Genomic DNA, 27818 nt, shown 5'->3' with positions numbered 1-27818 from the left:
GGAAGTGAGCTGTAGCTCACGAAAGCTTATGCTCTAATAAATTGGTTAGTCTCTAAGGTGCCACAAGTCCTCCTTTTCTTTTTGCGAATACAGACTAACACGGCTGCTACTCTGAAACCTATTTTACCATTATCTATCATGCGCTGTTTGGTCAGGATCATGAGGAGACGGTCCACTTCAAACACACCCACCCCAGGTGTGATAACCACAGACATCTGTCCAGTCCGGTCAAAGTTTCGGTTTATGTAATGCTTGTCAAACACTATGAGATAAATCAGAATCAAGGAACAGACATATTTTAAAATAAAATTATGTTAAAGTTTTCATAAGCGCTCAAGAAATAAACTCACTACTGATGGTGCTAGGAAGCAACCTTCCCCAAACACAGGAGTGCAGCCAGTTAGTGCCTACAAGGCCATGACCAAAAATGTTTGCACCCTGATTTTCAAAGACATGGTAGATTGGCAGTAGAGTTACGCAGAAGGGCACAGATGATGGGTGTAGGCATCTATATACATGGGTGCCTGTCCTGTCAGCTAGAGTTTGCTTTACTGCCACTTACACAAGATGTCAATGACAGTGAACAACAGGATCAAATAGTATGATATGCCTCTTTACAAAAAAATAAAGCCACTGCATTATGGTGACTGGAGGACTCTGATGTATAGAAGCCACACCAATACACATTTAGACAAAGGAAAATTAAATATTTAATGCAGACACAGCTTTGCAGTTTGTTCTAAGAACCTAAACTGTCCAGCTTCAGATCTTTCATCTTTAATATCAGTTCTCACTGAAATAGATACAGACTAGTTACTGTTGAATGAAAGAAGTGACAACTTAAATAGTTTTCCCCTCCTTGCTTTCACAGGTTAGTGTTAGGCAAGCAGCACTCCACAGAAAGCTATTGGCTGTAACTCTCTGTGGTCCCACCTCTCTGTACTTTGCACAAATTTATGCTTCATTACTCACCATTGAATGAAAGATTTATGGCCTCCAGGTAGTTCCCTTGTGCTGAGGTAGAATTATACCCTGGGGGGAAGCCATCTGGACAAGAGATTGAAAGAAGTAATTTTTTATTAAATTATTATTTTATTAAATTATTAAATTTATTTAGTAAATTTTCATTTTTAATATAGGCAGACAAATGGACACTTCCTATACTTCAGAGTTATTCCCACACCTCTCCCCTATGCAGAATCACAACCTGCACTTCCTAGGCCACCTCAGACAGAGCCACAAGAAACTGGAGGCAGCAAGACTGTCATTTGTGGCATAAGCATTGGAACAGGCAACCTCAGTGTAGAGTGTTGCTAGACGGAGAGCTAGAAGCTTTGCAGCTAAGTTTCACTTAAAAAAACCACCACTCCCTGTCTTCCCCCCGGGGAAAAAAAACCCCAAAACACCTAAGGAAGATCTCCCTACCTGCCTGCTCCAGTCGCACCAGCACCGGGTACTGAATAAAAAGTTTTTTAATGGTCACAAGCAATGACGTCCACTCTTCTCGTCTCTCATTCTGAACTACAACCCTGAAAGGAACACAACTTTTGAGAACCATGGAAGGAAGGAGAGCACGAGGCTTCTCAGATGAAGTTTTAAGAGGCAGAGAAGGATGCACAAGCTACAGCTTGAGGAAATGAATGATAGAGAAGAGAGTGAATACTTCTGCAACTCTGTCTCCAAGGTGAGATAGCTACCACACATCTTATTATGTGTATTGGTATCCATTCGTACCCACAATGTGCCAGGTGCTGTACAAACATCAAGGCAGGCAAGGTCCCTGCCCTGAAGACCTTACAATCTATGGCTTATACAAGATCTTACATTATAGCCTACATGTAGGACAGAAATATAGTAACATGTTCTATGTTTAATATGGAAAAGCATCATTTCTTTTTAAAGGAGGAACTGGCATTCCAAGCTGGACCAACTTTACCAGCTGGCGAAAGCTTCAATAACCATATCCCATCCTGATCAGTAGACACAGAACTTAACTGGAAATATAATCAAAGTTTCAGCACTGGCAACCCACAAAGGGTTCACCTGTCCTTTGGCTACTCAAAAAAGTAAAAATTCTAAAGACAGCCAAGTCTTACATAAAATGCTACCATCAGCACTACAGAGAAAGCCCTAAAGCCTCTGAAGTTTGTCACTGATTTCTATAACTAAGCAGCAGTATGACTGTGTTGTGTACCATCCACTCAGAAAGACAATTCAGCAAATGTGAGTGTAGGGAGAACTGGTCAATATGCGAGGACTCAGAGAGGGGTGTCTCTCATTGTGCTAAGATCTTGCCCTTGTGATGTATTCTAGCAAGAAATGGGTCTCATTAATAAGAATTACATATGTGTTTGTTCAAAAATATCCCCTAAAACACAAAACAGTCACAGGGGAAAATATACTTGTAGAAATCTTCATAAAATCTTCCCTCGTGATCCTGCCGAATTGAGGCACGGTATATCTCAGGAAACTCATCTGAAATGGAGAGGAAAGCAAGGATGAAGATGGTTCATTCAGAAATCTGAAGGGGGTCCCAAAGGCTTACTCCCCTTTTTAGCCAAGGGAAGTTATTGCTAGAGCACATCTAAATCTGTAAGAAAAACTTCAGATCTCTCTGACAATATTAAATTTGGTTTAAAAATGAAGTCACAGGGGTCTTTCTACAAGAGTGAGTACTTTGGGGACAATTTGCATATATGCTCTTGTCATAAAAATAAAGGGAAAATCCCTCCTGGCCAGAGGCAAAACCCTTTACAGGTGAAAGGGTTTTGCTTTTCAAAGGGTTTCACCTTCCCTTTATTTTTATGACACGCCCCCTAAATCACAGATAGGGTGAAAACACTGGCTGTGATTTCTTCCTGGAGCTCTAGGAGAAAACAGAGTTAATAAGACACATGCACCTCTAAATATACTACCAACTGTATAAAGATTAACAATATTTTCCACATCTCAAGGACGATTTTAACCAGTTGATTCTGGGAAACTTTCACGGGAGAGTGCATCAGCCACTTTGTTAGAAGCTCCTGAGATGTGTTGGATGTCGAAATCAAAATCTTGGAGAGCTAAACTCCACCAAATAAGTTTTTTGTTATTTCCCTTGGTGGTATGAAGCCACTGTAGCGCAGCATGGTCGGTTTGCAGGTGGAAACGCCGTCCCCAAACGTATGGGCGTAGCTTTTCCAAAGCGTAGACAATAGCTTAACATTCCTTTTCACTGATTGACCAGTGGCTTTCCCTCTGAGACAGCTTCTTGCTGAGAAACATGACAGGATGGAACTCTTGATCCGGTCCTTCATGCATTAAGACTGCTCCCACACCACGCTTGGACGCATCTGTAGTTACTAGGAACGGTTTGTCAAAATCTGGGGCCCTTAGCACAGGGTCAGACATGAGTGTCGCTTTAAGCTGATTAAAGGCCTTCTGACACTCTTCAGTCCACTGAACTGCATTTGGCTGTTTCTTTTTGGTTAGGTCTGTCAGTGGGGCAGCGAGGTTATCTTAGCTTCTTAACCCTTTACAGGTGAAAGAGTTTTGCCTCTGGCCAGGAGGGATTTTATAGCACTGTATACAGAAAGGTTGTTACCCTTCCCTTTATTTTTATGACAGCCCCACATCCTTTCATGTTAGGTTTTTCCTTAAAGGATTCACATAGGGACTGATCAAGCACCCACTGTGTTTGGCACGGACTCCTTTGGACAGAGAGTGCATCCACCTAACACAAAAAGGGCAGCTGTGCTCACCTTTTGAAATATACTTGAGTTACAGTACAAGAAAATAAGGTTCTCTGCAAGTTTACAGATACTCTGATCCCTTCTCATCCCCACCATTTCCGAGGATAACAAGGACTTAACAGAAATTATAAAAACAGACTCAGAGTTGTGCAAGTTGTACATATGCAATTTTGAGGACTGTACGTATCTCCTGAAGCATCCACTGTCACTGATACTCCCTGCGTAACACATTCTTAATGAACTCCAGAACACAGCACCCAATAATGGAATTAAGTTTCTCATTGGCACAAACTATTGTTAGCTAACACCAGCCTCTAAGAGATAAGGGGGACAGACTGAAGACAAGAGTATGGAAAGGTGGGGCAGGAGAAGGAGGAGAAATTATTATTCAATAGCTTCTTACCTATGGATTTTGCTTCATAAAAAGTTCGAGAAAATAGAACCACTGTCACCTCATGGCTACAGTTCTTCTCCTGTTCAAGAGGAATAGAAAGAAGTTGGGGGCGGGGGAGAAGAAAAATAGTTCTTCTCCCTGAAATCACACACTCATCAGTAAGTGACTAATAGTGCACACATACAAAAGAATAGGGAGCAGAGATGATCACAAACAAAAGGAGAGCAAACACTGATACACCTGTAATCAACAATGCACGGGGCTTATATGGCTGTACAACACTGCTGTGTAGGTCCTGTAGTGCCAAGCTAGTAGAAGGGGGTAGGAGGCATACTACGCACCATTCTCTAAGAAGACAACTTCTTGCCAATGCAACAAATGGCACTAATGAGCTGTAGAGAGCACCTGAACCAGATCTCCCAGTCTCCCTTCAAAACGGAAATATGGGCCCAGGTGAGGAGTTGAGAGAAAGAAATACTGAGATATCCAAGAGGATAACCAGAGGGCAACTTCTCCTCCTCTTCCCCCAGTCCCAATATTAAAACAAACTATACTCACATCTCACAGTTTCCAGCTGCATAAAGTCTTACGTGGCTCCTATCAGTTTCATAACATTGCCAAAAAGCAGCACGGAGATAAGACAACCCTAAAGTGTACACTTCTCGCGTCCTGGACACCTGGCAATGTCAGACACACTTTGCATGCATTTGACATGTTCAAGATTTAGGGCTCTTGATTATTTAAATCTACCCTTGCCCTCTAATTTGTTGATTTGACATTCACCCCTATCTTAAGTGTCTTATTCAAGATTGCTGTGATTTCCTTATTTAAACTAAACTTTTTCGTGCCAGGGCCCTTGTTTGTGAAGGTCCATGACTAAGGGAGTCATGACCACTGGAAATTACAACTGATGACTCACTAAATGTGTAAAAAAATCAGGGTCTTATCTTTTAACTTTGAATAGCCGGCTTGTGGCTCTTTTTAAAGAGGATATCAGCACATTAGATAAACAAGTGATACTGGAGAATGGACAAATACATGGGATGACTTGTTCTTTTAGAAGCAGGCTCTATACGAAACTGCAACAGTACCTTCCATTTGGTGAAAAGATCAGCAAGGAAACCGTTCACAGCTTTCTCAAAGTACAGGTCCCCTGCAAAAAAAAAAAAAAAGCAGCACAAAGGTATCAGAAAGCTGCCATTATTTTTATTACACACGCACCCACACACTTCCCTGTTTTGAGGTAAACTTATCTTGAGGGTTCCAGTACAAAAAGTTGTATTAGGATCAGGGCAGCCCACCTTACAGGCATTAAGAGTCACTGCTGATGTTACCAGAGAAAGGAACACGACAAACAACAACAAGCAGGGCTAAGGTTTTAGATGATGGGAAGAAAAGCACAACTTTGGTGTCAATAGCAACTGACCCTAACTTCATATTTCCAATGCATTGTCTACGTACAAGGCAGGACATTTAAATCAAGTACGTGAGAAAAAAAGTTATCTACATACCATAGATGTCAAAATCCCACATTTCACAGCTCATCTGGATACAGATGTAAACCATGGCTGAAGTTGAGCGGAACACCACCTAACGAGGAGTGAGAGATAGTGTCATGTGGTGACATACCTGCTGAAGGCTTCATAAGGTTATTAACTAGAAGGAAGCTGTTTAGCTCCTGAGCAGTTATCCCAACATTCTCTAACATGGGCATTAATTATTAAGCTACACATAAGCTCCGCCTACATAGACTGCACTACAGTAACCTCTGAGGGGTTTGCTTTTCAAAGTCCTGTGTAATTCTTAATATAGTTGAACTCATTGCACTGGAGAGTGTTAATCGTGTGATTTCTGGAATTTGTTATTCTCCACATCCTTCATAGCCAGCAGCATGTGTCACCATTAATTTGTGAGTGAGCAATAATGAAAAGGAACTTGCAAGGGTTTCACTTAAAGTATTTGTTGGTGAATGGGGCAGCACATTGTCCTTTGGTAAAATTCCATTTTGTTCAGAGTTTACATTTCAGCGTCTCTGTTATATTTTCTGCCAGTTCAGAAAACAAAAAACAAATAGTTAATGAAAACTTTCTGTTAGGGCTGTCAAGCAATTAAAAAAATTAATCACGATTAATTGAGCTGTTAAACAATAACAGAATATGATTTATTTAAATATTTTTGAATGTTTTCTACATTTTCAAATCTATTGATTTCAATTACAACACAGAATACAAAGTGCACAGTGCTCACTTTATATTTATTTTTGATAACAAATAAAACATTGTAAAATTTTAGAGCCTACAAGTCCACTCAGTCCTTCTTCTTCTTCAGCCAATCGCTCAGACAAACAAGTTTGTTTACATTTGCAGAAGATAATGCTGCCTGCTTCTTGTTTACAGTCACCTGAAAGTGAGAACAGACGTTTGCACGGCCCTGTTGTAGCTGGTGTTGCAAGATATTTACATGCCAGATGCACGAAAGATTCATATGTCCCTTCATGCTTCAACCACCTTTCCAGGGGACATGCGTCCATGCTGATGATGGGTTCTGCTCGATAACGATCCAAAGCAGTGTGGACTGACGCATGTTCATTTTCATCATCTGAATTAGATACTAACAACAAAAGGTTGATTTTCTTTTGCGGTGGTTTGCGTTCTGCAGTTTCCGCATCAGAGTGTTGCTCGTTTAAGACTTCTGAAAGCATGCTCCACACCTCGTCCCTCTCAGATTTTGGAAGGCACTTCAGATTCTTAAATCTTGGATCGAGTGCTGTAGCTATCACATTGGTATCTTTTTTTCATTTTGTCACATTTGCAGTGAAAGTATTCTTAAAATGAACAACTTGTGCTTGGTCATCATCTGAGACTGCTATAACGTGAAATATATGGCAGATTGCGGGTAAAACAGATCAGGAGACATACAATTCTCCCCCAAGGAGTTCAGTCACAAATTTAAATAACACTTTTTTTTTTTTTTAAACAAGTGTCATCAGCATGGAAGCATGTCCTCTGGAACCATGGCTGAAGCATGAACAGGCATATCAATTTTTAGCGCATCTGGCACGTAAATATCTTGCAATGCCAGGTATAATAGTGCCATGTGAATGCCCGTTCTCACTTTCAGGTTATATTGTAAATAAGAAGTGGGCAGCATTATCTCCTGCAAATGTAAACAAACTTGTTTGTCTTAGCGATTGGCTGAACAAGAAGTAGGACTGAGTGGACTTGTAGGCTCTAAAGTTTTACATTATTTCGTTTTTGAGTTCAGTTATGTAACCAAAAAAACCCTATATTTGTAAGTTGCACTTTCATGATAAAAGAGATTGCACTACAGCAGGTGTTCTCAAACTGTGGGTTGGGACCCCAAAGTGGGTCGTGAGCCCATTTTAATGGGGTTACCAAGCCTGGTGTTGGCCCTGGGCCCCAGCAAGTCTAAAGCCCAAGCCCCACTGCCCAGAGCTAAGGTTACATGCCTCCTGCCTAGGGCAAAAGCCCTTGGGTTTCAGCTTTGGCCGCTCACCTGCGGCGATGGTGCTCGGGTGGCAGGGCTTGGGCGGGCTCGGTCTTCGGTCCCCCTTCCTGGGGTCATGTAGTAATTTTTGTTGTGTGAAGGGGATCACGGTGCAATGAAGTCTGAGAACTGCTGCACTACAGTACTTCTATGAGGTGAATTGAAAAATACTATTTCTTTTATTTACCATTTTTATAGTGCAAATATTTGTAATAAAAATAAAGTGAGCACTGTAACCTTTTTATTCTGTGTTGTAATTGAAATCAATATATTTTAAAATGTAGAAAACATCCAAAAATATTTAATAAATTTCAATTGGTATTCTATTATTTAACAGTGTGATTAATTGTGATTACTTTTTTTGATCGTGATTAATTTTGAGTTAATCGCGTGAGTTAACTGCGATTAATCAAGCCCTACTTTCTGCTCATAGCAACCTCAGTCCAAAGAAAAGAGCAACCAAAGGAGATCATCAAATAGAGAGAAATCCGATATACAGTAACATATTAAACATCAAAACTGCTACCAAACCAGTAATATGGCTATAGCCAATGGCACAGAGGCAAACTCACTGGTTTGGTAGCCTGAAACATCAGCTGAAGGAAAGGGAGAAAAATTTTAAAAAAATCCTACCCGGGTATCTTCACTGATGTACCCACATGTGACCTTCTCGCTCTTAACCCATAGCTCACCCACTTGTGCCCTATAAGCAAAACAAAGAAAGGAATTCAATGCAAAAATAACCTTTGTTAAAGAGAGTTGGTATGGAGATTAGAGAACTACACGCTATGTTCTAGCTAGAGATACGACAAACATTGCATTCAGTTGGGACATTAATATAGCCCTTAACGGTCTTTGGGTAAAATCAATTGAAACAAAACATACTTTAAATGGCTGCCCCTGCATGGCACCAGTGCCAAGTGACCTCCCATTGCAGCTCCCTACCACAACCATTCCCTCTTGTCACCTCAACACCAATCCAAAGGAACCCTTCTTTTGCTCCCTCTCACCAAATCTCTTGTCACAACAGTATTCCGTTATCACCAAATACCAAAGGCAAATTATGTGGCACTCCCTAAACCAAATGATTAGATTTGTCCCATCACTAACTCCCACAAGTCACCAAATGACATAAAGAAGACCACTAAAATGTGGAGCTTTAAGGTCTTTTGCATACTGCTCAGAATTCCTGCCACAGGTTTATTTTTTATCAGGTGCAATTCATTCCTTTTCATTCCAGATTAGAAACAAGCAGCCTGCACTACACCCATGAAGTGACCAAACAAAGAATTATGCCACTGAATCAGTGTCAGAACACAGGGACACAATGAAAATTCCAGGGAAGTAAAAACCAGTGTAACCATGGGAAATATACTTTATGGCTCTCTTGGAACAGAAAGCATTCAAGATAATTTCAGCCACAGTAAACAGCTGACATACATTCAGTTATTCCTGTAATGAGACCCAGTGTTGCTCAGACAAACAGGTCATGTCCTCATTTGGTATACTTTCCTCTGCCCCATCAGTCATTGACTTAAGAGGGATCACTACCAACAGAATTCTCAAGGCCAGCATAGTGCTTAGTGTTCTGCACTAGCATGATCACTCCCTTGTCCAGCATCAACAGCAATATCTATCAAACAGCACATAGCAGGGAAAGCCTATACCTACACCTCTGGGTGACATAAGAGCAGCAGTGACAGTCTCTACAGGAAACATCATCCTCATTGCTGGAAACAGTTGAGCACAATATATGAAGTAAAGGAGGTTAGTGATCAAACAGCTCCAGAAGACTGGAAGAAAGTGAATGCTGTGCCAATATTTAAAAAGGGTATATGGGATGACTTGGGTAGTAATAGGCTTGTCAGTCTGACATTGATCCTGGGCAAAATAATGGAATGAATGATACAGGACTCAATTAATAAAGAATTAAAGGAGGGTAATATAATTAATGCCAATTCACATGGGTTTATGGGAACTAGATCTCAGCAAACTAATTTGATATATTTTTGATGAGATTATAAATTTGGTTGATAAGATAATAGTGTTGATTAATATATCTGAACATCTGTAAGACATTTGATGTGGTACTGCACAATATTTTCATTAAGAAACTAAATGATACAAATGCAACATGGCACATATTAAATGGATTAGAAATTGGGTGGCAGATCTCAAAATGTAATTGTAAATGGGGGACACAGAGAGGATACGGTTCCAGTGGGGTCCTGCAGGGACTGGTTCTATACGATTTAACATTTTTATCAGTGACCTGAAAGAAAACATAAAATCATCATTGAAAGTTGGCAGATTGTGCAAAGAATGGGGGGGATGGTAAACAATGAAGAGAACAGGTCACAGATACAGAGCAATCTGGATCATTTGATAAGATGCGCACCATCAACCACTGTGTTTTAATATGGCCAAAAGTGAAGTCATACATCTAGGAACAAAGAATGTAAACCATACTTACCAGATGGGGAACTTTATCTTGGGAAGCAGTGACACTGAAAAGGACTTGGGGGTCATGATGGATAATATCAGCTGAATATGAGCTCCCAGTGTGATGTTGTGGTCTACAGGGCTAATGTGATGCTTGTAAACTGTGCAACCTTGGGTAGGAGTAGAGAGGTTATATTATGTCTGTATTTGGCACTGGTGCAACTGCTGCTGGAATACTGAATCCAGTTCTGTTGTCCACAATTCAAGAAGGATGTTGATAAATTGGAGAGGATTCAGAGAACAACCATGGGAATGAATAAAGGATTGGAATTGGAGAATATGCCTTACAGTGAAAGATCCCAGGAGCTCAATCCATTTAGCTTAACAAAGGGAAGGGTAAGGGGTCACTTGATCACAGTTGTTAAAGTACCTAACAGGGGTGAACAGAAATTTGATAATAGAGGGATCTTCAACCTCCCAAATAACAGTATAACAAGAATCTATAGCTGAAAGCTGAAGCTAGACAAAGTCAGACTAGAAATAAGGCTCAAATTTTTTAACAATGAGGATAATTAACCACTGGAACAACTTGCCGAGGGTTGTGGTAGATTATCCATCACTGGTAATTTTTAAATCAAGATTGGATGTTTTCCTAAAAGATATGATCTAGTTCAAAAAGGAATTAATTCAGGGGAAGTCCCAGGATCTGTGTTATTCCGAAAGCCAGACGAAATGATCACAATGGTCTCTTCTGGCTTTATAATCCACAAATCGATTAAATAGGTAAACTGGGGAGAAAAGGGATACTTAGAGCTTTGAGATGGGAAGAGGGAATGTACTAGAGAATAAGATATTTCAGAGACTGGAGTGCAGAAAATTTACCTGCCCTTTGTTTGTTCTCATATTGGGTGTGCTCAGCTCATTGATCTAATGGCACAGGCAACAACAAATATGTTTACTGTACCTGGGCAGGACGGCTAAACGCAGCAGCTTTCTGCCTTGACATTTTCATTAATTAATAGCTAGCAGAGTTAAAAATATGGTATACAAACCCCCAAGGCATTTCTTCTTTCATTCAGTTACTTGCACAGCCAGATATCTCTGCATATAAACACTTCTCTACATCTACTCATAAGAATAAATCAGGACAATTCAGCACTCACCGGATACCTGCAAATTCCACCTTTTGGGTGACATAGGCACATGTGCTGACCTAAGACAGAAGAGTTACAGATGATGGAAAAAGCAATAACTCCCAAAGCAGCTAGAATGAATCATAGGAAACAGTTGTTAGAACCCTGAGACCCTGATCCCCCTCCCTGAAGTCCACCTTAAAGGCTGGAGGCCACTTAGCACATTTACAATTAACATCTCAACCTAGGGAGTATTCTGCTATGGCTTGCGTAGGTAAAGGGATATAGTTTAATGTAGCAGAGAGCACATGAGCAAGAAAAACAGCTATCCTTTATCTGGTATACTGCTCATCTGATTGGACACTAGCTGCACTCCAGAATACAGAAATGTGGGAATTCTCAGCTGTTGTCTAACAATGGCAATGTCATGAAACAGTTAATTCTAGCACATTTTTGGCTGAAGTTCACTTGGACCCAACCTCTCCAAATATTCTAAATTCTTTTCACTGAACAAAGAGTATGATGAACAGCCATTAGCATTGTTGGCTACCAGTGATCCACAGTAATGAACACTATTTTCCAGAAAAAGGTTGTGAAGCAACTTAATTAAATACTGTAATATTGTTACATACAGTTCCCACTCAAGTCCCACTCACTAGTACACAGAAAGGAAGGAGGCAGATTTCTGCCCTTGAGCTTTTCCTCAGTGCTCCATAGCTTTGCATGATAGCCATGTTCATGTCTCATGTTCCTGAACAGTGAGAAAAGACAGTGTCCCCTCCATCCCACACATTACAACCATAGGCCTTACCAAGCTTTTTTTCAGTCGCCACATATCCCCACGCCCAATGTATTGATCCTTAAAGGTCAGCTCCACCAGGTCAAGAGTCACATCCTTAAAAAAGGAATCAGTACATAGATTTCAGTGTGTGTTCCCAATACAGCACTCTCTTATATGACCTCATGTTACATGAAAGGCCCTTTCAAAGCAAGTAAATGCTCTTAAAAGGGAAGGCCTAAAACTACAACTACTGAAAGCTCATATGGCTGGAATACAGGGACAATCATGAGTGGCAGGCTGGCATATTCTGGGGATTAGTGAAGTTCAAAGTAAAGGTCTAAGCACACTCCCCACCCCCAGCATTGATCTGAAGCACAAGAGAAAATACCTTTTTACAAAAAACAAACAAAGGGGGAGGGGGAGCTTTATTCTAACTCTAAGGCAAATAAGATCTCTGAAGGACTCCCATTTGTGCTAAATTAGGAGTAGTCAATAGGCAGACCGTGAGCCGAATCCAGACCACCAGATGCTTTTGAACAGACCCTGAAATCTTTTTATTTACTTATTATGATTACGTTATTATTTTTATTATTTTCTCTGGAGTCTGGACCTTGACAAAGAAATATGCACCTTGACAAAAAAAAAAAAATGACTTCCCCTGTGCTAAGTGCAGAGGCAGATGGAAATATTGTTATTCACGGTTGTAATATTACATACCTTTGGGTCGACAACATTCACATGGACATCCTGGTATGGTCTCAGTCGGAATACCTGAGCTACAGTCTGATCCACACTTATAGTTTCTGCCATAAGGAAGAGAAAAATAGGAGAATACTTATTCCCATTTAATCCATCCCTTGCTATAGCCCCAATGAGAGAATGGGCCCTGCTTGTGGACATACAAAGTAAGCCATTATTTTGACAATACATTTTAGATCTAGGTATCCACATTCCACTTGAACAATGTGAATGGAAACTGCCATTGTCCTGAGTCTTCCAAGCAGTTTGCTGCAGATAGCAGGCATGCAGCCCCCAACAGATCCATGAGAAAAGCAGAGATTTGACAAGTTGCAATAAAGAGAGTCATTTAAAAAAAAAAACACCCAAAACAAACCTAGAAATTGTGGTTAATTTCATTGTGATTTCCTCTGTTAAGCCTTATAGTCACACTATAAGAGTCTGGAATCTTACCTTTTTGCAAATCTTCCTTAAGTGACTTCACTTGCAGGAGCAGAGGGCTGGAACACAGAAGACAGAAGGTGAACAACGACATGGAGAAACCAGCCATCTATCCTGCTGTCACCATGGAGGGCTTGAATTCCTCCATCTCAGTAAAGGCACCTCAGCATAGGGGATAAGCTAGAGCATTAACAATACTCACCTAGCAGAAAAGGTGCTCAGAACCAGACAATTTCTAAGAGAACAAGTTAAAACATCCCTTCCCCTTGATCTGATCAGCCATTACCATTCTTTACCCTAAAAAAGCTAATTATTATTATTATACAAACCTATTCCTCAGGACCCATGGGATTAAGGAACCATCGCTATGTAACAGCAAGAAAGAAAATAAAGGCCTGAGGACCTACTTCAAGAACAGCTGTTACTCATCCCAAGTATGGCCAGCAAAGCCTCTAATGCCACATAACACGGAACATGTCAAACTACAGAAGAAGGCCATTTGATAAAGTCACCCCTTTATTTCCTTTCAAACAGAAAGATATACCTCTATGCTACAGCAAAATATCTATATTGCATACCCAGTGGTCCCTCAGTATCTACTCACTCTTCAAGTTGTTACACACTAAAGGAATGGAGAGATTAGTATTTTAGGTGCTCCAGCTACACTTGGCTGATATTAGCAGAAAGACAATTCACCTGTACTCATCATTAGGGTGTGCAATCTCAACAACATCTCCCAGCTTGATGTGAAGAAACACTTTGGGATTCATCATTAATTCGTCATCTGGAAGACAAAGATAGCAATTCAGTGAGGCAGCCTGCAATCAACAGATAAAAATGAAAACGCAGGAACTTATGCACTGTAATATGCTGTATATCCATCTGTTAATTTACAACTCAGTACACGCTTCAGACAGAGTCCTAGGTCCTGCCAGTGGGACCCACAAACTCTGAGTCCACACATATCCATGTGCAGCAATACGACCTGGCACTAGAGCCTCTCCCAATTCTGTAGCTAAGCAAGAGGCAACAGGGATAGCAAAAAAGGAGGCCAAAATGACAAATGAAAAGGTGTCAAAGATATTTTATGTCACAGAAACTAACATTTTTACTGTAATCTGGCACTTGTGGATTTTAATTTGTATTCTACTATCAATCGGCTTTCCACCTTCTGACGAGTGACATTGTAGGTTACAAAAAGGCTAATCCCTTAATATTTTGTTTGAAAAAGCCTAACAAAAATGGAAATCAGCTTTGTCACTGTTAAATTAGAAAAATTATGGAAAACTGCTGATTATTCATTAAACCAGCAGTCCTAAAAACACTTATGACTCAATGGATACTGACCACTGCCCCCAAATCCCTTCTTATGTATGACGAGTTTGTAGACCTTGTTGGTTCTCATTTTGAATCCTGGTTCTTCTCAGCTACTCCAAGTAAAGAGAACAGATGACATCTTGTCTCCCTGGTAAGTAAAAACAAAAACAAAGCAAAGAAACTCAGCCCTTTCCTTATTATAAAACTCTTCTACAGCTCTACATTTCAAGAGGAAACCTTGGAGGTTCCAGTCTCACAGAGCAACACCAGCATCACTCATGCTCCACAAACAATGCGCTTGTACCAATTCCATAGCTGCCTAAGATTTCCTATTTGTCAATATGCGTCATGCTGGTCACTTACGACTTGACAGTCACTATTATGATAGAATTTGGGTCTTTCATATGAAAAAGACAGGATGCCACACTTTGAACTAGAAAAGAATTTCTATTATCTGTTGACCGTACAACACAGTTCAGGAGCACTTTCTCTCTCACAGAGTCACACACACACACAGTCCAGAATGTAAAATTCAAGCCTAACTCTTCAACCAAAATGCTGCAGCTTTTCTGAGCTGCAAACTGTCCATAATCCTTCAGATCAATCCCCACCCCCCATGACAAAACCTGGAGTCAATACCTCATCTCAGTGACACAACCCACGGCATAATGACAACTCCTGGGCCAGCAAAAGGCCCCCAGCCAGCACTGCCTGCTACTCAGACAACTACAGGGCTCAAGGAATCCGCAATTAGGGGTGTCAGATCTCCTGCAGTCCAATGCTCCACCTACTTGTGGGAACGAGCCCCCGTGGGAGCAGACACTCCCCAGCAAACAGAAACATAGAAATGAAGGGCTGGAGGGGACCTGGTCCAGACCCCCTGCCCTGAGGCAGGACCATGTAAACATAGTGTCTCCATCCCTGACAGGTGTGTGTCCGCCCCAACAACGCAGTGACCATGCCTGGGGGTGAACCCCTCCCCCAAAGAGAAAGAGACCCCCCCCATCCTAGAGAAGGGGCAATTCCTCCCATCCCCATGACAACCACGCCCCCAGAGGGGAGGCAAATTCCCCCGCTCCCCGCGGCGAAGGAGATGAGCGAGAGGCAAATAAACCCCCACGCCAAAAACTACGGGGGTGGGGGAAGGGCCAGAGCAGGCCCCGGCTCCCCGATTCTTACTGGTCCCGGCGGCGGCTGGAGCCAGGGCAGGGGGCGGCTCCCGAGGCGAATCACCAGCACAGCCCACAGAGCGGCCTCACTTCCTCATCCGGGACTTGCGGAGAGAGTGCGGCACCATAGAGACGGGAGGGGAAAGAGAGGCTTCCTCAGGCGGGACCGCGCCACCGCGGGAGCCGGGGCCCGTGGGCGGGGGAAGCCGTTGTAGGTCCTGGCCCGGGGGCGGGGCGGGAAGGTGTCCTTCCTAGCCAGTTCCCTGGCGGTCCCCCAAACCTGTGGGCAGAGACCAAGCGTGGAACATGCAGCCCCCAGCTGACAGTATCAGACAGTCCTAACCAGGTGAAAACGGGGTCGTGCTGGGGGAAAGGGCTCGCTACTAGTGAACAAGGGGTTAACGCCACTCCTCCCCCATGGCCGAGGCGGAGGGGAGGAATGACTTGGACAAAACAGAGTGAGGACAGTGTGTTGGGTGAGCCTTTTGGCCGGGGTCAGAGGATGAGGCGGTTGATGTTCCCTTAAGGGAAAGATCTTCCGGACTGTAACTTCGTACTCGGTTGCGTTGAGCTTCATAGTCTCAAGCATTCTAGAAGTTCACAGCCGCGGGTGCTGCCTGTTTGGCAGCTTCAGTGGGGTAACTAGAAAGGGTTTACAGTTTAGACGATAAAATAACCCCAGAGTGGGCTGAATACATTCTGAGATTGAAGGCCCAATGAGTTTATTAGACTGGGATATTGTTACTTGTTAGTTAAAAGTAAGCACCATCTGGTTGTTAGGTTGAAATTAAATGTTCAATTTTTAAATATGAACAATTATAAACAGAAACAAAAGCGGTTGCTAGACTGCTATAAGTAAACTTAAAAATTTTGCTTCTTTCTTTTCCCTCATCATTTTTTACCATAATTTCTCCCTATTTCCTTTTACTTTGCCTTGGTCCTCTTTCCTTCCTATGTCATGCAGGTTCTTTTCTCCTGGACCGAGAAGAATAGGCTGTAAATCAGCAAAGGCCAAATCCTGCAAACTGATCATCGTGGGCACACCCCTGCATTTGTATAGAAACTAAATGTCTTCATGAGAGCATAATGGTGTACTCACATGGATAGATTTTCAGAATTGGGATAAAAGAAAGAAACTTCAAGAAATAATGGGAAAACACATGCTTTTAGGATAGCTATTGTGGGGACATGAGCACTTCTGATCTTAGGGATCAGAAAAAGGAATGAGAAGAAATGCCAGATCTTGTCTTTTAGCATGTAAACTCTTTGAGACAATGTCTGTAATTTATTATATATTTATACAGTGCCTACCACTATGGGGCTCTAGTTGGGTTGGCTTTTAGGGGGTTGATTATGAGTTAAATGTTTTAAATAATATGAAGTCTCAGAGGGCCAAACTTCCTCCCAGTCAGCTCAATAGGAATTTTGCCATTGCTTTCAATGGGAAAAGGATCAGATAGTGAATCTGGAGGTATGTGACATATCTTTTCTCAGGAACATAAGTGGGTATGAAAAAAAAAAATCATGCCTTTCTTCTTTGTCCATTTCTGAGAAATGCACAGTCAAACTTTGCATGGATTTTAACTTTTCCGATGTCTCTTCATCCACACATGCTGAATATAACAGGACAAATTTTGTTTTATTGCAGGAGTTGGCATGTGTTCCACTATATCATGCCACCAAGTAGCATGTTGTTAGGAGCGTTCTGCCCATCAGCATGGAACCTGGGCATGTTCTACCTCTTTGTAGACTACAAGGCATTTGTATGTGACACAGTGCTGCTGACTTTATGTATTTCACTTGGTAAGTCGTGCTGTGGTGAAGTGGGGCCAGCGGGAGAGGTACAGTGTAGTACTGTAGCGTGGGAGGAGCAGCTGGGAACACTAAGAGCCTTTGTGTGGAGAGGTGCTGAGAAGAGTTGTGGACAGGCAAGGAGGGTGGTAGTGCTTGGAAGAGTTGTGGCAGGTGAGGAAGGGGGAGGTGCGTGGAAGAGCCCGCTGGGACGGCGTGCCGGGGGAGGTGCATGGAGGAGCCCGCTCGGTCTACGTGCTGAGGGAGGTGCGCGGAAGAGCCCACTGGGAGTGTAAGAAACCGCAAGCGAGGCAGCAGTTGGCTCCTGGCGAGTGAGCAGCAGCCAATGGCTGGATGAGGAAGTGATGTGACCATAGAGAGGAGGCGGGGGGGAGGGAAGGAGGAGAGAGCGGCTCTGGAAGGAAGAAGCGGGGCTGGCGGCGGGCCCGTACCCCGCTCAGGTAAAAGGGGTAGTGCGCCCCCTGTACCCCCCGGCCGCACTTCAGTCACGATCTGGCTGTGCTGGGGACCTTCCGCCTTGGGGTGGGTACGGTCCCGTCTTTCGCCGAGTTCGGAGCTGGCAGCTCCCGATAGGGAGGGACCCGGCACCCACGGGGGAGCCCTCCTTTTTGGGGAGCAGTTGTGCAGAGACCTGGCACCTGTGAGGGAGTACCCTTTGGGGGAGGGGTGCGGAGACCTGGCACCTGCGGGGGGGCCCCTTTGGGGGTTGTGTGGAGACGTGGCACCTGTGGGGGAGCACCCCTTTCTAGGGAGCAGTTGTGCGGAGACCTGGCAACTGTGTGTGGGGGGGCACCCTCTGGGAGGGATGGGGGGACAATCCATCCATCTGGGGGAACGTGTGGGGCAGCCGCTTGTGAGTGCATCAACAGGGGTACAGGGTCTCCTGGCATCCTTCACAGGATGATGAAAACAGCACCAGCTTGATGCCCTGGTACTTTTATCCCGAGGGGCCTTGAGATGGCTGGGATAAGGACTGTGGATACTGCTGGCCTTGTTTCAGAGTCCCTTCGGTTATGAAAAACTGTTTTCATTTTCAGATTTGGGATGGCTGGCTTTCCTTGGGCTTCTCCAAAAAATGAACTTTGGGGCCTCATTAAAGCGAACCTACTCAAGCTTGTTTATAAATATTTTTTTTATAATTTTATTTTACATTGTTTGCTTTTTGGTGGGCCACTTTCTAGATGTTGGAGCAGGTCACGGGTTTGGGTGACCTGGGTTCTATTCCTGTGTCCGAAAAAGAAAAGGAGTACTTGTGGCACCTTAGAGACTAACAAATGTATTTGAGCATAAGCTTTCATGAGCATCCAATGAAGTGAGGTGTAACTCTCAAAAGCTTATGCTCAAATAAATTGGTTAGTCTCTAAGGTGCCACAAGTACTCCTTTTCTTTTTGCGGATACAGACTAACACAGCTGCTTCTCTGATTCCTATGTCTGCAACTCTTTGTTATTTTGATTTTGAGCAAGTTACTTTACCTCCCTAATACCTGGTAGAGGTTGTGTGTGTGAGAAGCATTTCTGGATCACAAGAAAAGATGTAGATGACTGGAATGTGTTTTTCCTGTGCTGAAAGACAGGCTAGAAGAAAATAAATCTGAAGTGTTTTTGTAAATGGGTCCTTCTTCCTATCTTTGGTAAATATATGCTAAGATTCTGCAGCCTCTCAGCTGTCTTTTGCTTACAACTGATATTGTCATTTTAAAGAGGGATTAAAATCAGGGTCTAGAATTTAACCCATGTTTTTATTACCAATTCCTGAGGAAAGAAGCCATGCGTAGTGTTTATTTAACTTGTAGATGGTCAGAGTTTGTGTTTATTTGTAGCTCATTAGTGTTTTGAGACCATATTATGTTGTTTTTCTTTTAAATTAGCCATACGCTAGTCAGTACTGCTAGAAATGGTGTAAGTTTTTGAAGATAAAGGTTTTAAATTTTTTTGAGCAACATTCCTCCTCCCCTATTGTTTCTTTTGTTTTGTTTTTTAAAGAATCTTGAGGATTTTAGTTATGTATAGCATAGAAATATTGAGCTAGGAGAAGGGATTGATGTTCATCTATGTTTTTGAGCTGTGTAAAGAGTGGCAAGATCAACATTTGAGTAATAGGATTGGGTTTTATTAACCTTCTGTTGGCTGTTAGCTGAGTGATTGGTGCAACCTGACCTAGCCTATGGTAGCTTTGTGTAGAAACTCTCAATGGAGATTCATGAGCATGTCAGTGTTAAGTATATAGTATTCTTCCATCAGGGCTCTATTAAAAAAAATTTTTTTTTAAGTGACCCTTTACTTAATGTAGTTCAGAGCACTTGTGGTTAACCATGTTGTGGTCATGCTGACACTATGGTTAGAACTGTACTAGCAATAACTGTTTGAGCATAGATATTGCTAGCATAGTATTGGCCATTGGATACTGATGAGTTGGGCTCTAGGCTATAGGATGAATCAAAGGTTAACTTTAGATAACAAACCTAGTGATAGCACCATATTTTTCCGCTGTTTATAATGGGAAAGTCACAAGGAATGGCAAGTGATAGTGCATGTGTTAGGATGCATTTTCTTGTATGGCTTTTCTATCTAATGAGAAATTTTTAAAAATATAGAAAAGTAAAGGAAATTTGGTTACTACTATACCATCAAACTGGCAGGATGTTTGACACCCTGTTTTAGGTCCACAAGTGCTAGTAAATACTTTTCCTCCCCATTACCTCTCTTCCCATTTTCTACAGACACCCATACAAGGTCTTAGTTTTAGGCTAAGAAGTGATGTTGGGGTAGGGAGAAAGTGTTATGTGAGAAGAGAGGAATAACCTTATTCATGGTTTGTGTGGCACTTACTCTAACACTCAGTAATTCTAGAATCACTTTCTTAATAGGAATTCATTTGGAACATACTCTTCTAGAAGACACACATTTGAAGCACTTAGCCTTTTATTTTTTGGTTTAAATTTTTTATTAAGGCAAAGTTATAATAAAATGTTAACATACTACATTTTATATTACTTATTCATGCTCAGGTTAATATTCAAAGAACCTGGCTGAACATTTTGGTTTGCTGACTGAGGAACCCTCCTACTGTGAGTGCCTTAAAAAGGGACCAAACTTTCTAAATATCTGTCCCCTTGTTGTTGCTTCTCGGGTGTACGTACCTTTGTCTCAGACAACAACAAAAACAATGATTACTTTTGTGTATGTGTGTGTGTCTGTGTAGTGACTTAGTGTTGTCTTTACTTTTAGGGTGAATTTAGAAAGGCATAGTCTTCAGCTGCCTTTATGCTATCATCTGGAGTGGAGTCCCAAGAGAGAAGCCACCCACATCCCCTTGATTCCTCCATGTCTGCTGTGGTACAGGAATTGTACACTGGACTGCCAGTCAGCATCTCTGCTGAGCTTACTGTTGGGTCTGATCCTAATGTTAGACTAGATACAAAACCTGAAGCATCAACACTTGTGCTAGGACGTAGTAGCAGTTTGTTGTCTGAGTCCTACAGAATTAATGGGGTGGAAAGTTGCTCACAGGAAACTGATAACCTGGATCATGGGGACAAGCTTACATCTGATGGGCTGGTGGGATCCCTTTCTGAAGAGCCTATGGGGGCTGGAAACCTTGCTGAGAATGAAGAGGCCAAAAGTGGAAGCTTGGGGAAGCAGGACACTTGTGCTAATGGGATCCAGAAAGAGGAGAGAGGATCTGCGAAAGAAACACAAGATGCAGAGGAAGAGCTTGTTGGATGTTGTGCTTTAACCTCTGAAGACAAGTGGTGGTTGAGACAGGTAAGAAATAAATTGATTACAGTGAATGTTTGAACATAGCAGAGAGGGATTTGTTCGGAACTTGATGTCAATGTGCTTTTTGTTCTCTTTCTTTAAGTCTTGCTATCATAGCATCTTGCTCTATGAGTAATTGTTTGGCTCTTCACTGTTTCAGTTTAAGTGAATATATGTCTGAATTGTCTACATGCCTGTTAAACATATTATCTTTATTTTCACTTTAAGAAATATTCCTAGAATGGTATTTGGCAGGTTTGTAGCAACGTGAAGAGCAAAACCTTTAAAGAAGGACAGGAGACGCAAGCGATTAAAAAAAAATTAATTGTGCGATTTAAATAACAATAGAATACCATTTATTTTAAATATTTTTGGATGTTTGCTACATTTTCAAATATATTAATTTCAATTACAACACAGAATAAAAAGTGTACAGTGCTCACTTTATATTTTTTATTGCAAATATTTGCACTGTAAAAAAACAAAAAAAAATTATTTTTCAATTCACCTCATACAAGTACTGTAGTGCAATCTCTTTATCATGAAAGTTGAATTTACAAATGTAGAATTATGTACAAAAAAACCTAGCATTGAAAAATAAAACAATCTAAAATTTTAGAGCCTGCAAGTCCGCTCAGTCCTGCTTCTTGGTCAGCCAATCACTGACAAACAAGGTTGGTTACAATTTGCAGGAGGTAACACTGCCTGCTTCTTGTTTACAATGTCACCTGAAAGTGAGAACAGGTGTTCTCATGGCACTGTTGTAGGTGGCATTGCAAGATACTTATATGCCAGATGTACTAAAGATTCGAATGTCCCTTCGTGCTTAACCACCATTCCAGAGGACATGCTTCCATGCTAATGATGGGTTCTGCTTGATAATGATCCAAAGCAGTGCGGACCGACACGTGTTCATTTTCATCATCTGAGTCAGATGCCACCAGCAGAAGGTTGATTTTCTATTTTGGTGGTTTGGGTTCTATAGTTTCTGCATCAGAGCGTTGCTCTTTTAAGACTTCTGAAAGCGTGCTCCACACCTCGTCCCTCTCAGATTTTGGAAGGTACTTCAGATTCTTAAATCTTGGATCAAGTGCTGTAGCTATTTTTAGAAATCTCACATGGGTACCTTCTTTGCATTTTGTCAAATCTTCTGTGAAAGTGTTCTTAAAATGAACGTGTGCTGGGTCATCATCCGAGACTGCTATACCATGAAATATATGCAGAATGCAGGTAAAACAGAGCAGGAGACATACAATTCTCCCCCCAAGGAGTACAGTCACAAATTTAATTGACGCATTATTTTTTTAATGAGCATCAACAGCATGGAAGCATGTCCTCTAGAATGGTGGCCAAAGCATGGAAGGGTTATACAAATGTTTAGCATATCTGGCATGTAAATACCTTGTAATGCTGGCTACAAAAGTGCCATGCAAACGTCTGTTCTCACTTTCAGGTGACATAGTAAATAAGAAGCAGGCAACAGTATCTCCTGTCAATGTAAACAAACTTGTTTTTGTGATTGGCAGAATAAGAAGTAGGACTGAGTGGACTTGTAGGCTCTAAAGTTTTACACAGTTTTGTTTTTGAATGCAGTTATGTAACCAAAAAAAATCTGCATTTGTAAGTTACACTTTCACAATAAAGAGATTGCACTTCAGTATTTGTATGAGGTGAATTGAAAAATACTATTTCTTTTTATTATTTTTACAGTGCATATATTTGTAATCAAAAATAATATAAAGTGAGCACTGTGCACTTCGTATTCTGCGTTGTAATTGAAATCAATATTGAAAATGTAGAAAAACATCCAAAAATATTTAATAAATTTCAGTTGGTATTCTATTGTTATAAGTGCGATTAACCGTGATTAATTTTTTTGAGTTAATTGTGTGAGTTAACTGTGATTAATTGGCAGTCCTAAAAAAACCCAAACCCTCACAAATGCCAAATGTCCGTCTTCCCAACTGTTGAGGAGGATATGTTGTAGTCTAAAATGTCATAATACAGGTAACAAAACTAGCCATTATGTGGTCATACTATTGGTACCAGGTTAAAATGACTGACAGTGCTAGATCTGATGCTGAAGCCATATATGACATCACTTATGTCTTAAGTACAGTCTCTGCAGTATCTTTCAACTCAACTCTTCAATAATTGGACAGTGGATCAGTGTCTCTATTTCCTTTTTTACTTCTCAGCTTATATGTTGTGTTTTTGTCCAGCAGACACTGACATTCCAATTATTATTCCAAGGCAAAAAAGTTTGTGAGTTTAGAGATAAAATTGAAATTAATACTTCGCTGGGGAAAAACCCCACAAACATTCAAGTTTTATTTAAAAAAAAACTTGAAAATTCCGTGTTACAGGTTTTACTATTTGGCACAAGGAATTCCAGACACTTGAAAGTATGCAAATACAGTAAATGAGAAAGATTGATTAAATTAAGGAACTGAAAATTGAGCTTATATGGGGAAGTGAACTTCAAACTTAAATTTCTGAGAAATAATTGTCTCTCCATAATGTGGTCACATGATGACATTTAGGTTTCTTTGATGTCTTTATAATATGTATTAAGATGGTTTAAATGTTACAGATGCTCATTAAACTTTACAATTGCATCTGCTGTTTTCTTTCTCTCTGAGCAGAATCTCTCCCCAAAATCCCCTATCATTTTAAAAGTTTATGTGAGAGAGGAGATTTAAGTCAAAGCTTGTTATTTGGTAGTTACTTAATTTTATACAACCACACTTCATACTTAGTGTACTACTTTGCTTTTTTGCTGGGGGTAGTGAACAAAAAGCTATTTTTTCTAGTAGTAGAAGCAGTGGGTACACAAACTACAAAGCAAATAGTAGGAGTTGTACTAGAGAATTATTTAAATTTAGCATGTTTTCAATGGGAGACAGAAGTTAGTTTTGAATTTTTATTTTTAAACAAGGATGGTTCTCTACAGTTCCAAAAAAAGCTGATTTCATAGTGAAATCTTCCTAATCATATGACTAATCCTACTTTCTCTTTTTCAAAGTTCTTATTTTCTTTTCCAGTAAAGCCACTGTAGACTGACTTTACATTTGTTTGCATCAGTGGTACATCTTCCAACTATTTCTATGGGTTTGGGTTTGGGTTTGATTAATTGAAAATTAGTGTGGAGGGCAAGACAAGATAACTATAAATTTGCTCTAGATGTTTATAAAACCTGAAACATCCATCGTGAGATGGAATGGATTTTGGAGTTTTGTCACTGGAAAGAAAAAGTCTAAGTGTCTTACTTGATTTGGCTCATCTATGCTCTGAAAATATTGGACTGTACAGTTGTGAATTGACTGCTGCTTCTGTTTGAAAATTTATTCTCTGGACATGTGACATGGGCTTTAACATGTCAAGTAGCTGCTAAAGCTGGAGTGCACACAAGCCAGAGCTTACCCCAAGGGACAAAATAGAAAAACTGCTTCTTCCATCAAGAGTCTTCACTCTGCATCCATCAGCTTCACCCATCACTGCCAATTAAATATAACAGACTTTGCTAATGTAGATAGATAGATTTATAATTCATACACACAAAGCCAGTTCTCTCTCCATTTCTCAGCAAGGCATTAATAGCAAAATGCTGCAGTTAAGGCTCCTGTTCATTTAAGACTTCATTATTTTACAAAATATACTAGAGAATGTTCAGTACATGAATGTCATTTTTTAGATAAATATATTAAAATATTTTTATTAAACATACATTTTTATCCATTTGCCAGTTCTGGAGCATGTCTGCATTTAAAAATTTTGAGGGTGAGGGTTTATTGCAGGGAAGTTAATAAATATGATTGTCACACTGCTGTTGCCTTAAGAAGGAAACTGTGATTTAGCGGTTCAAAACTGGGGTACAATATTACAAGGCCTGGATTCTATTCATAGCTTTGCAATTTACAGTATTTACTGTAATACTTAAGATGAGTCACTTAGTCTTTTTCCTTTCCAGTATTATAAGGAATAGTATAAGCAGTATTGAGACAATGTTTGAAAGCACTTTAAGGTCTCCATAAGGAAAGTGTTGTAGAAATGCATAATAATTCATTAATAATCTTTTTGAGGAACACATAGTTGGCCTTTCTAGTGCCTTTACTAATGAATTTCTAGAGCCTTCACATTCTAGTGCCTTTACTAATGAATTCCCTTTCATGTGTATCTGGGTGCAAACTACTTAACTGTTAATGCAATACTAAGTTTGCACAATGAAAGTAGTCAGAAAATGCAGGAGTTAAGGTTTGGCAGGAGAGTTAACTATCCACAGGTAGTACAGTGAGGAGGGTAATATTTTCTTGTGCGTTTTTCATCTGCACAAGGGATTCCACTGTGAGGGATTATAATAATGGTTTGGGGTTTGATGAACAATTACCATTCTGTTTCATATTGGGACGCTTTCTGTTGTATTTAAACCACTTACTGCTTTAATTGCTATTTTGGCAAGACTTTACTGGTGCTGAGTTTAAATCTTTTCTGGATGTGTCTCCTCCTGAGGATAGGAAAGACTAATGCAGTATCTTCAACAGTGAGTAAATTTAAAAAAAAAAAAAAAAATTAAGAGGAAAGATGTGATGAGGCAGTGGGTGAGAAAGGAAGGAGAATTTCTCATGTTAGGTGCTTACAGTTTAATTACTTTCTTGTATTACCACCCTTGTAAGTGTGTTTATGGTGTACACATGACTTTCTCCATCATTTCCCCCCAAAAGCCTAGCATATTATGTGGTATGCTAATGCTTAGTGCATCCAGAGTTAGAACTGGTTGAGCAGGTACAGTCCCTGGAGTCTAGGAATAGTCTCTGAAATCTATAATTACCAGTTAGTCTCAGGTGTTGCTGCTACTATGGTGACTTGTTCCTTTATTTCAGGAGACGCCTCAGATAAACCGAAGTGGGGGAGAATTTTCAAGAATCTGCTGTACTGAAATGGCAGTCCCTCTGAAGAGTAAAGGTGTGTATTTCAGTTATTCAGCTTTTTTCCTTTAGGATCCTCTTTCATTCACAGACGTGCGTGAATGATTGCAGGGATAGCTCCTCTGTTCTTTTTGGTAGTGGAAGTTATTGCTCTGTTTGTGTAGAACAATAGCAAAACTTAATCCTGTGCTCTCTCCTGGCCATGTGCTGATGTGATTGAAATGCTCTGATGAAGAGAGTCCGCATTTGTTACTACTTAGTCTGAAATACTTTTTGACTCCAGTGCAGATACTCTTGTTTGTAATTATTGTTTTGTATTGTCTTATTTCTCAAAACCAAACTATATGAAAATGTTAGCAGTAGAAATGTGCAAAAGAAACAATAACTGGCTGACTCAGTCACCATCTAACACTTTAGAATATGCCGTTTCCAAAGTGAGAGGGTTTCTGCCCTAATTCTTAGTCCTCCTGTTAATGATCTGCTCCTGCACACTTCTGTCCACACATGCTTTGATCACTTTGCCTGCATCTGATGGCTATTCTCTCTCTTTTTCTCCACAACAAGCAGGCATGTTGTGACTCTATTTAACTCCAGGATTCTGGAACAACCATATATTGATTTTAGTCCTGTGTTTATTGCAAATCAGGCCTGCTTGGCTGTGGCTAATATCCTGTTCTATCTTGAGTTCTCAATCACCACAGATTCTGTTGACTTCATACTAAAAGAGCTAGTATTTCAAATAGAAAATTTGGGTCTGTCTCTGCATGTAATTTGGTGGCACCAGATGTATCTGCTGTTCTGTGAATTACTGTCATTCAGACTGAGCATAAAACAAAACCAAGAGAAGACCAGCCTTAAGCAACACATCAAATTTATGCTTGCCTGGAGGCCAGTTTTCCGGTCTTGGTCTCTGAAAGTATGGAACAAGTCTTCAAATGTTTGAGCAAATACTGTTCAGATGTTTTTGAATAAAGAAATTGAAAATTCTTTTCCAAAACTTATGACATCCTTTGAACAAAACTATTGTTGAAATGACCAGAAGTAAACACAAAATGAAATTTGATGTGGAAATAACTCTTGTTTAAGTGTCTTTGAGTGTTCTGGTGGAAAGAGTTTTGATTTGAAAATAGTTTGAGAATTCCATGGTGCACAGTATATTTTACCAATTCATAAAATGCCAGCTAGAAAAACTGCTGCATTGTACATGTTTATGGCTAACCTACTAGCACAAGGAAGAGTGCAATGAAGAGATTAGGGAGGGCTGCTGTGCGTTTTGAATGGCAGCAAGGCAAGGGCCCCAATCATGTACGCCTCAGAAGGTGCTTGGGACAGGGAATTCTAGTGGTGTTAAACCAAATAGCTTCCAGATTATGGAATTTACTTGTTGCCATTTTTTAAAAGTCTGCTAACTCTTGGATTTTTCTACTGTTTCAAAAAAAGTAAATTCCATTGAAAAAAATTAAGAAAACCTCATGTTTGTAGCTCAACATTCAAATCAGGAAATACTTAGTTAAGGTTGCATGTGCAACCTTTAATTCTGTGTCTTGTGTATATACATTGTGATACAATCTGATTATGTACCATTTTTGAATTATGATATACAATTTTTTTCTTAAATACATGTAGCCTCTTGTAATATTTTGTACTACAATGTGCATGCTAGACAGT

At 40.6% G+C, this 27818-nt stretch overlaps 2 protein-coding genes across 12 annotated transcripts in view; one reads left to right on the top strand and one right to left on the bottom strand.

Moving 5' to 3' along the window:
- The window catches only part of DEPDC5 (DEP domain containing 5, GATOR1 subcomplex subunit), a 66475-nt gene extending 50726 nt beyond the window's left edge, over positions 1–15749 (bottom strand). For 7 of the 8 annotated variants that reach the window (XM_084649038.1, XM_084649042.1, XM_084649043.1 and 4 more), the window contains exons 1-15: positions 15664–15749; positions 14515–14632; positions 13864–13951; positions 13180–13226; positions 12706–12791; positions 12019–12102; positions 11238–11287; positions 8266–8335; positions 5637–5715; positions 5217–5278; positions 4135–4204; positions 2403–2475; positions 1426–1529; positions 973–1047; positions 128–262 (exon numbers count right to left, since the gene is read on the bottom strand). In XM_084649038.1, coding sequence (XP_084505164.1) covers positions 128–262; positions 973–1047; positions 1426–1529; positions 2403–2475; positions 4135–4204; positions 5217–5278; positions 5637–5715; positions 8266–8335; positions 11238–11287; positions 12019–12102; positions 12706–12791; positions 13180–13226; positions 13864–13951; positions 14515–14572 — 1081 coding nt within the window. In that variant the 5' untranslated portion in view covers positions 14573–14632; positions 15664–15749. Of the gene's footprint in view, positions 1–127; positions 263–972; positions 1048–1425; positions 1530–2402; positions 2476–4134; positions 4205–5216; positions 5279–5636; positions 5716–8265; positions 8336–11237; positions 11288–12018; positions 12103–12705; positions 12792–13179; positions 13227–13863; positions 13952–14514; positions 14633–15123; positions 15438–15663 lie in introns of those variants that run through there. The other variant, XM_084649039.1, reaches the window with a different exon arrangement.
- Positions 15750–15843: 94 nt separating this feature from the next.
- Positions 15844–27818, top strand: part of PRR14L (proline rich 14 like) — a 36405-nt gene continuing 24430 nt past the window's right edge. The window contains exons 1-4 of one of the 4 annotated variants that reach the window (XM_084649262.1): positions 15844–15999; positions 17302–17456; positions 20695–21231; positions 26106–26187. In XM_084649262.1, the coding sequence (XP_084505388.1) occupies positions 20731–21231; positions 26106–26187 (583 nt within the window). In that variant the 5' untranslated portion in view covers positions 15844–15999; positions 17302–17456; positions 20695–20730. Of the gene's footprint in view, positions 16000–17151; positions 17457–17852; positions 17906–20694; positions 21232–26105; positions 26188–27818 lie in introns of those variants that run through there. The other 3 variants (XM_084649265.1, XM_084649263.1, XM_084649264.1) reach the window with 3 other exon arrangements.

The sequence above is a fragment of the Lepidochelys olivacea genome, assembly GCF_965140295.1.
Source record: "Lepidochelys olivacea isolate rLepOli2 genome assembly, chromosome: 15".
NCBI lineage: Eukaryota > Metazoa > Chordata > Testudines > Cheloniidae > Lepidochelys > Lepidochelys olivacea.
This window is presented reverse-complemented; position numbering and strand designations above follow the sequence as displayed.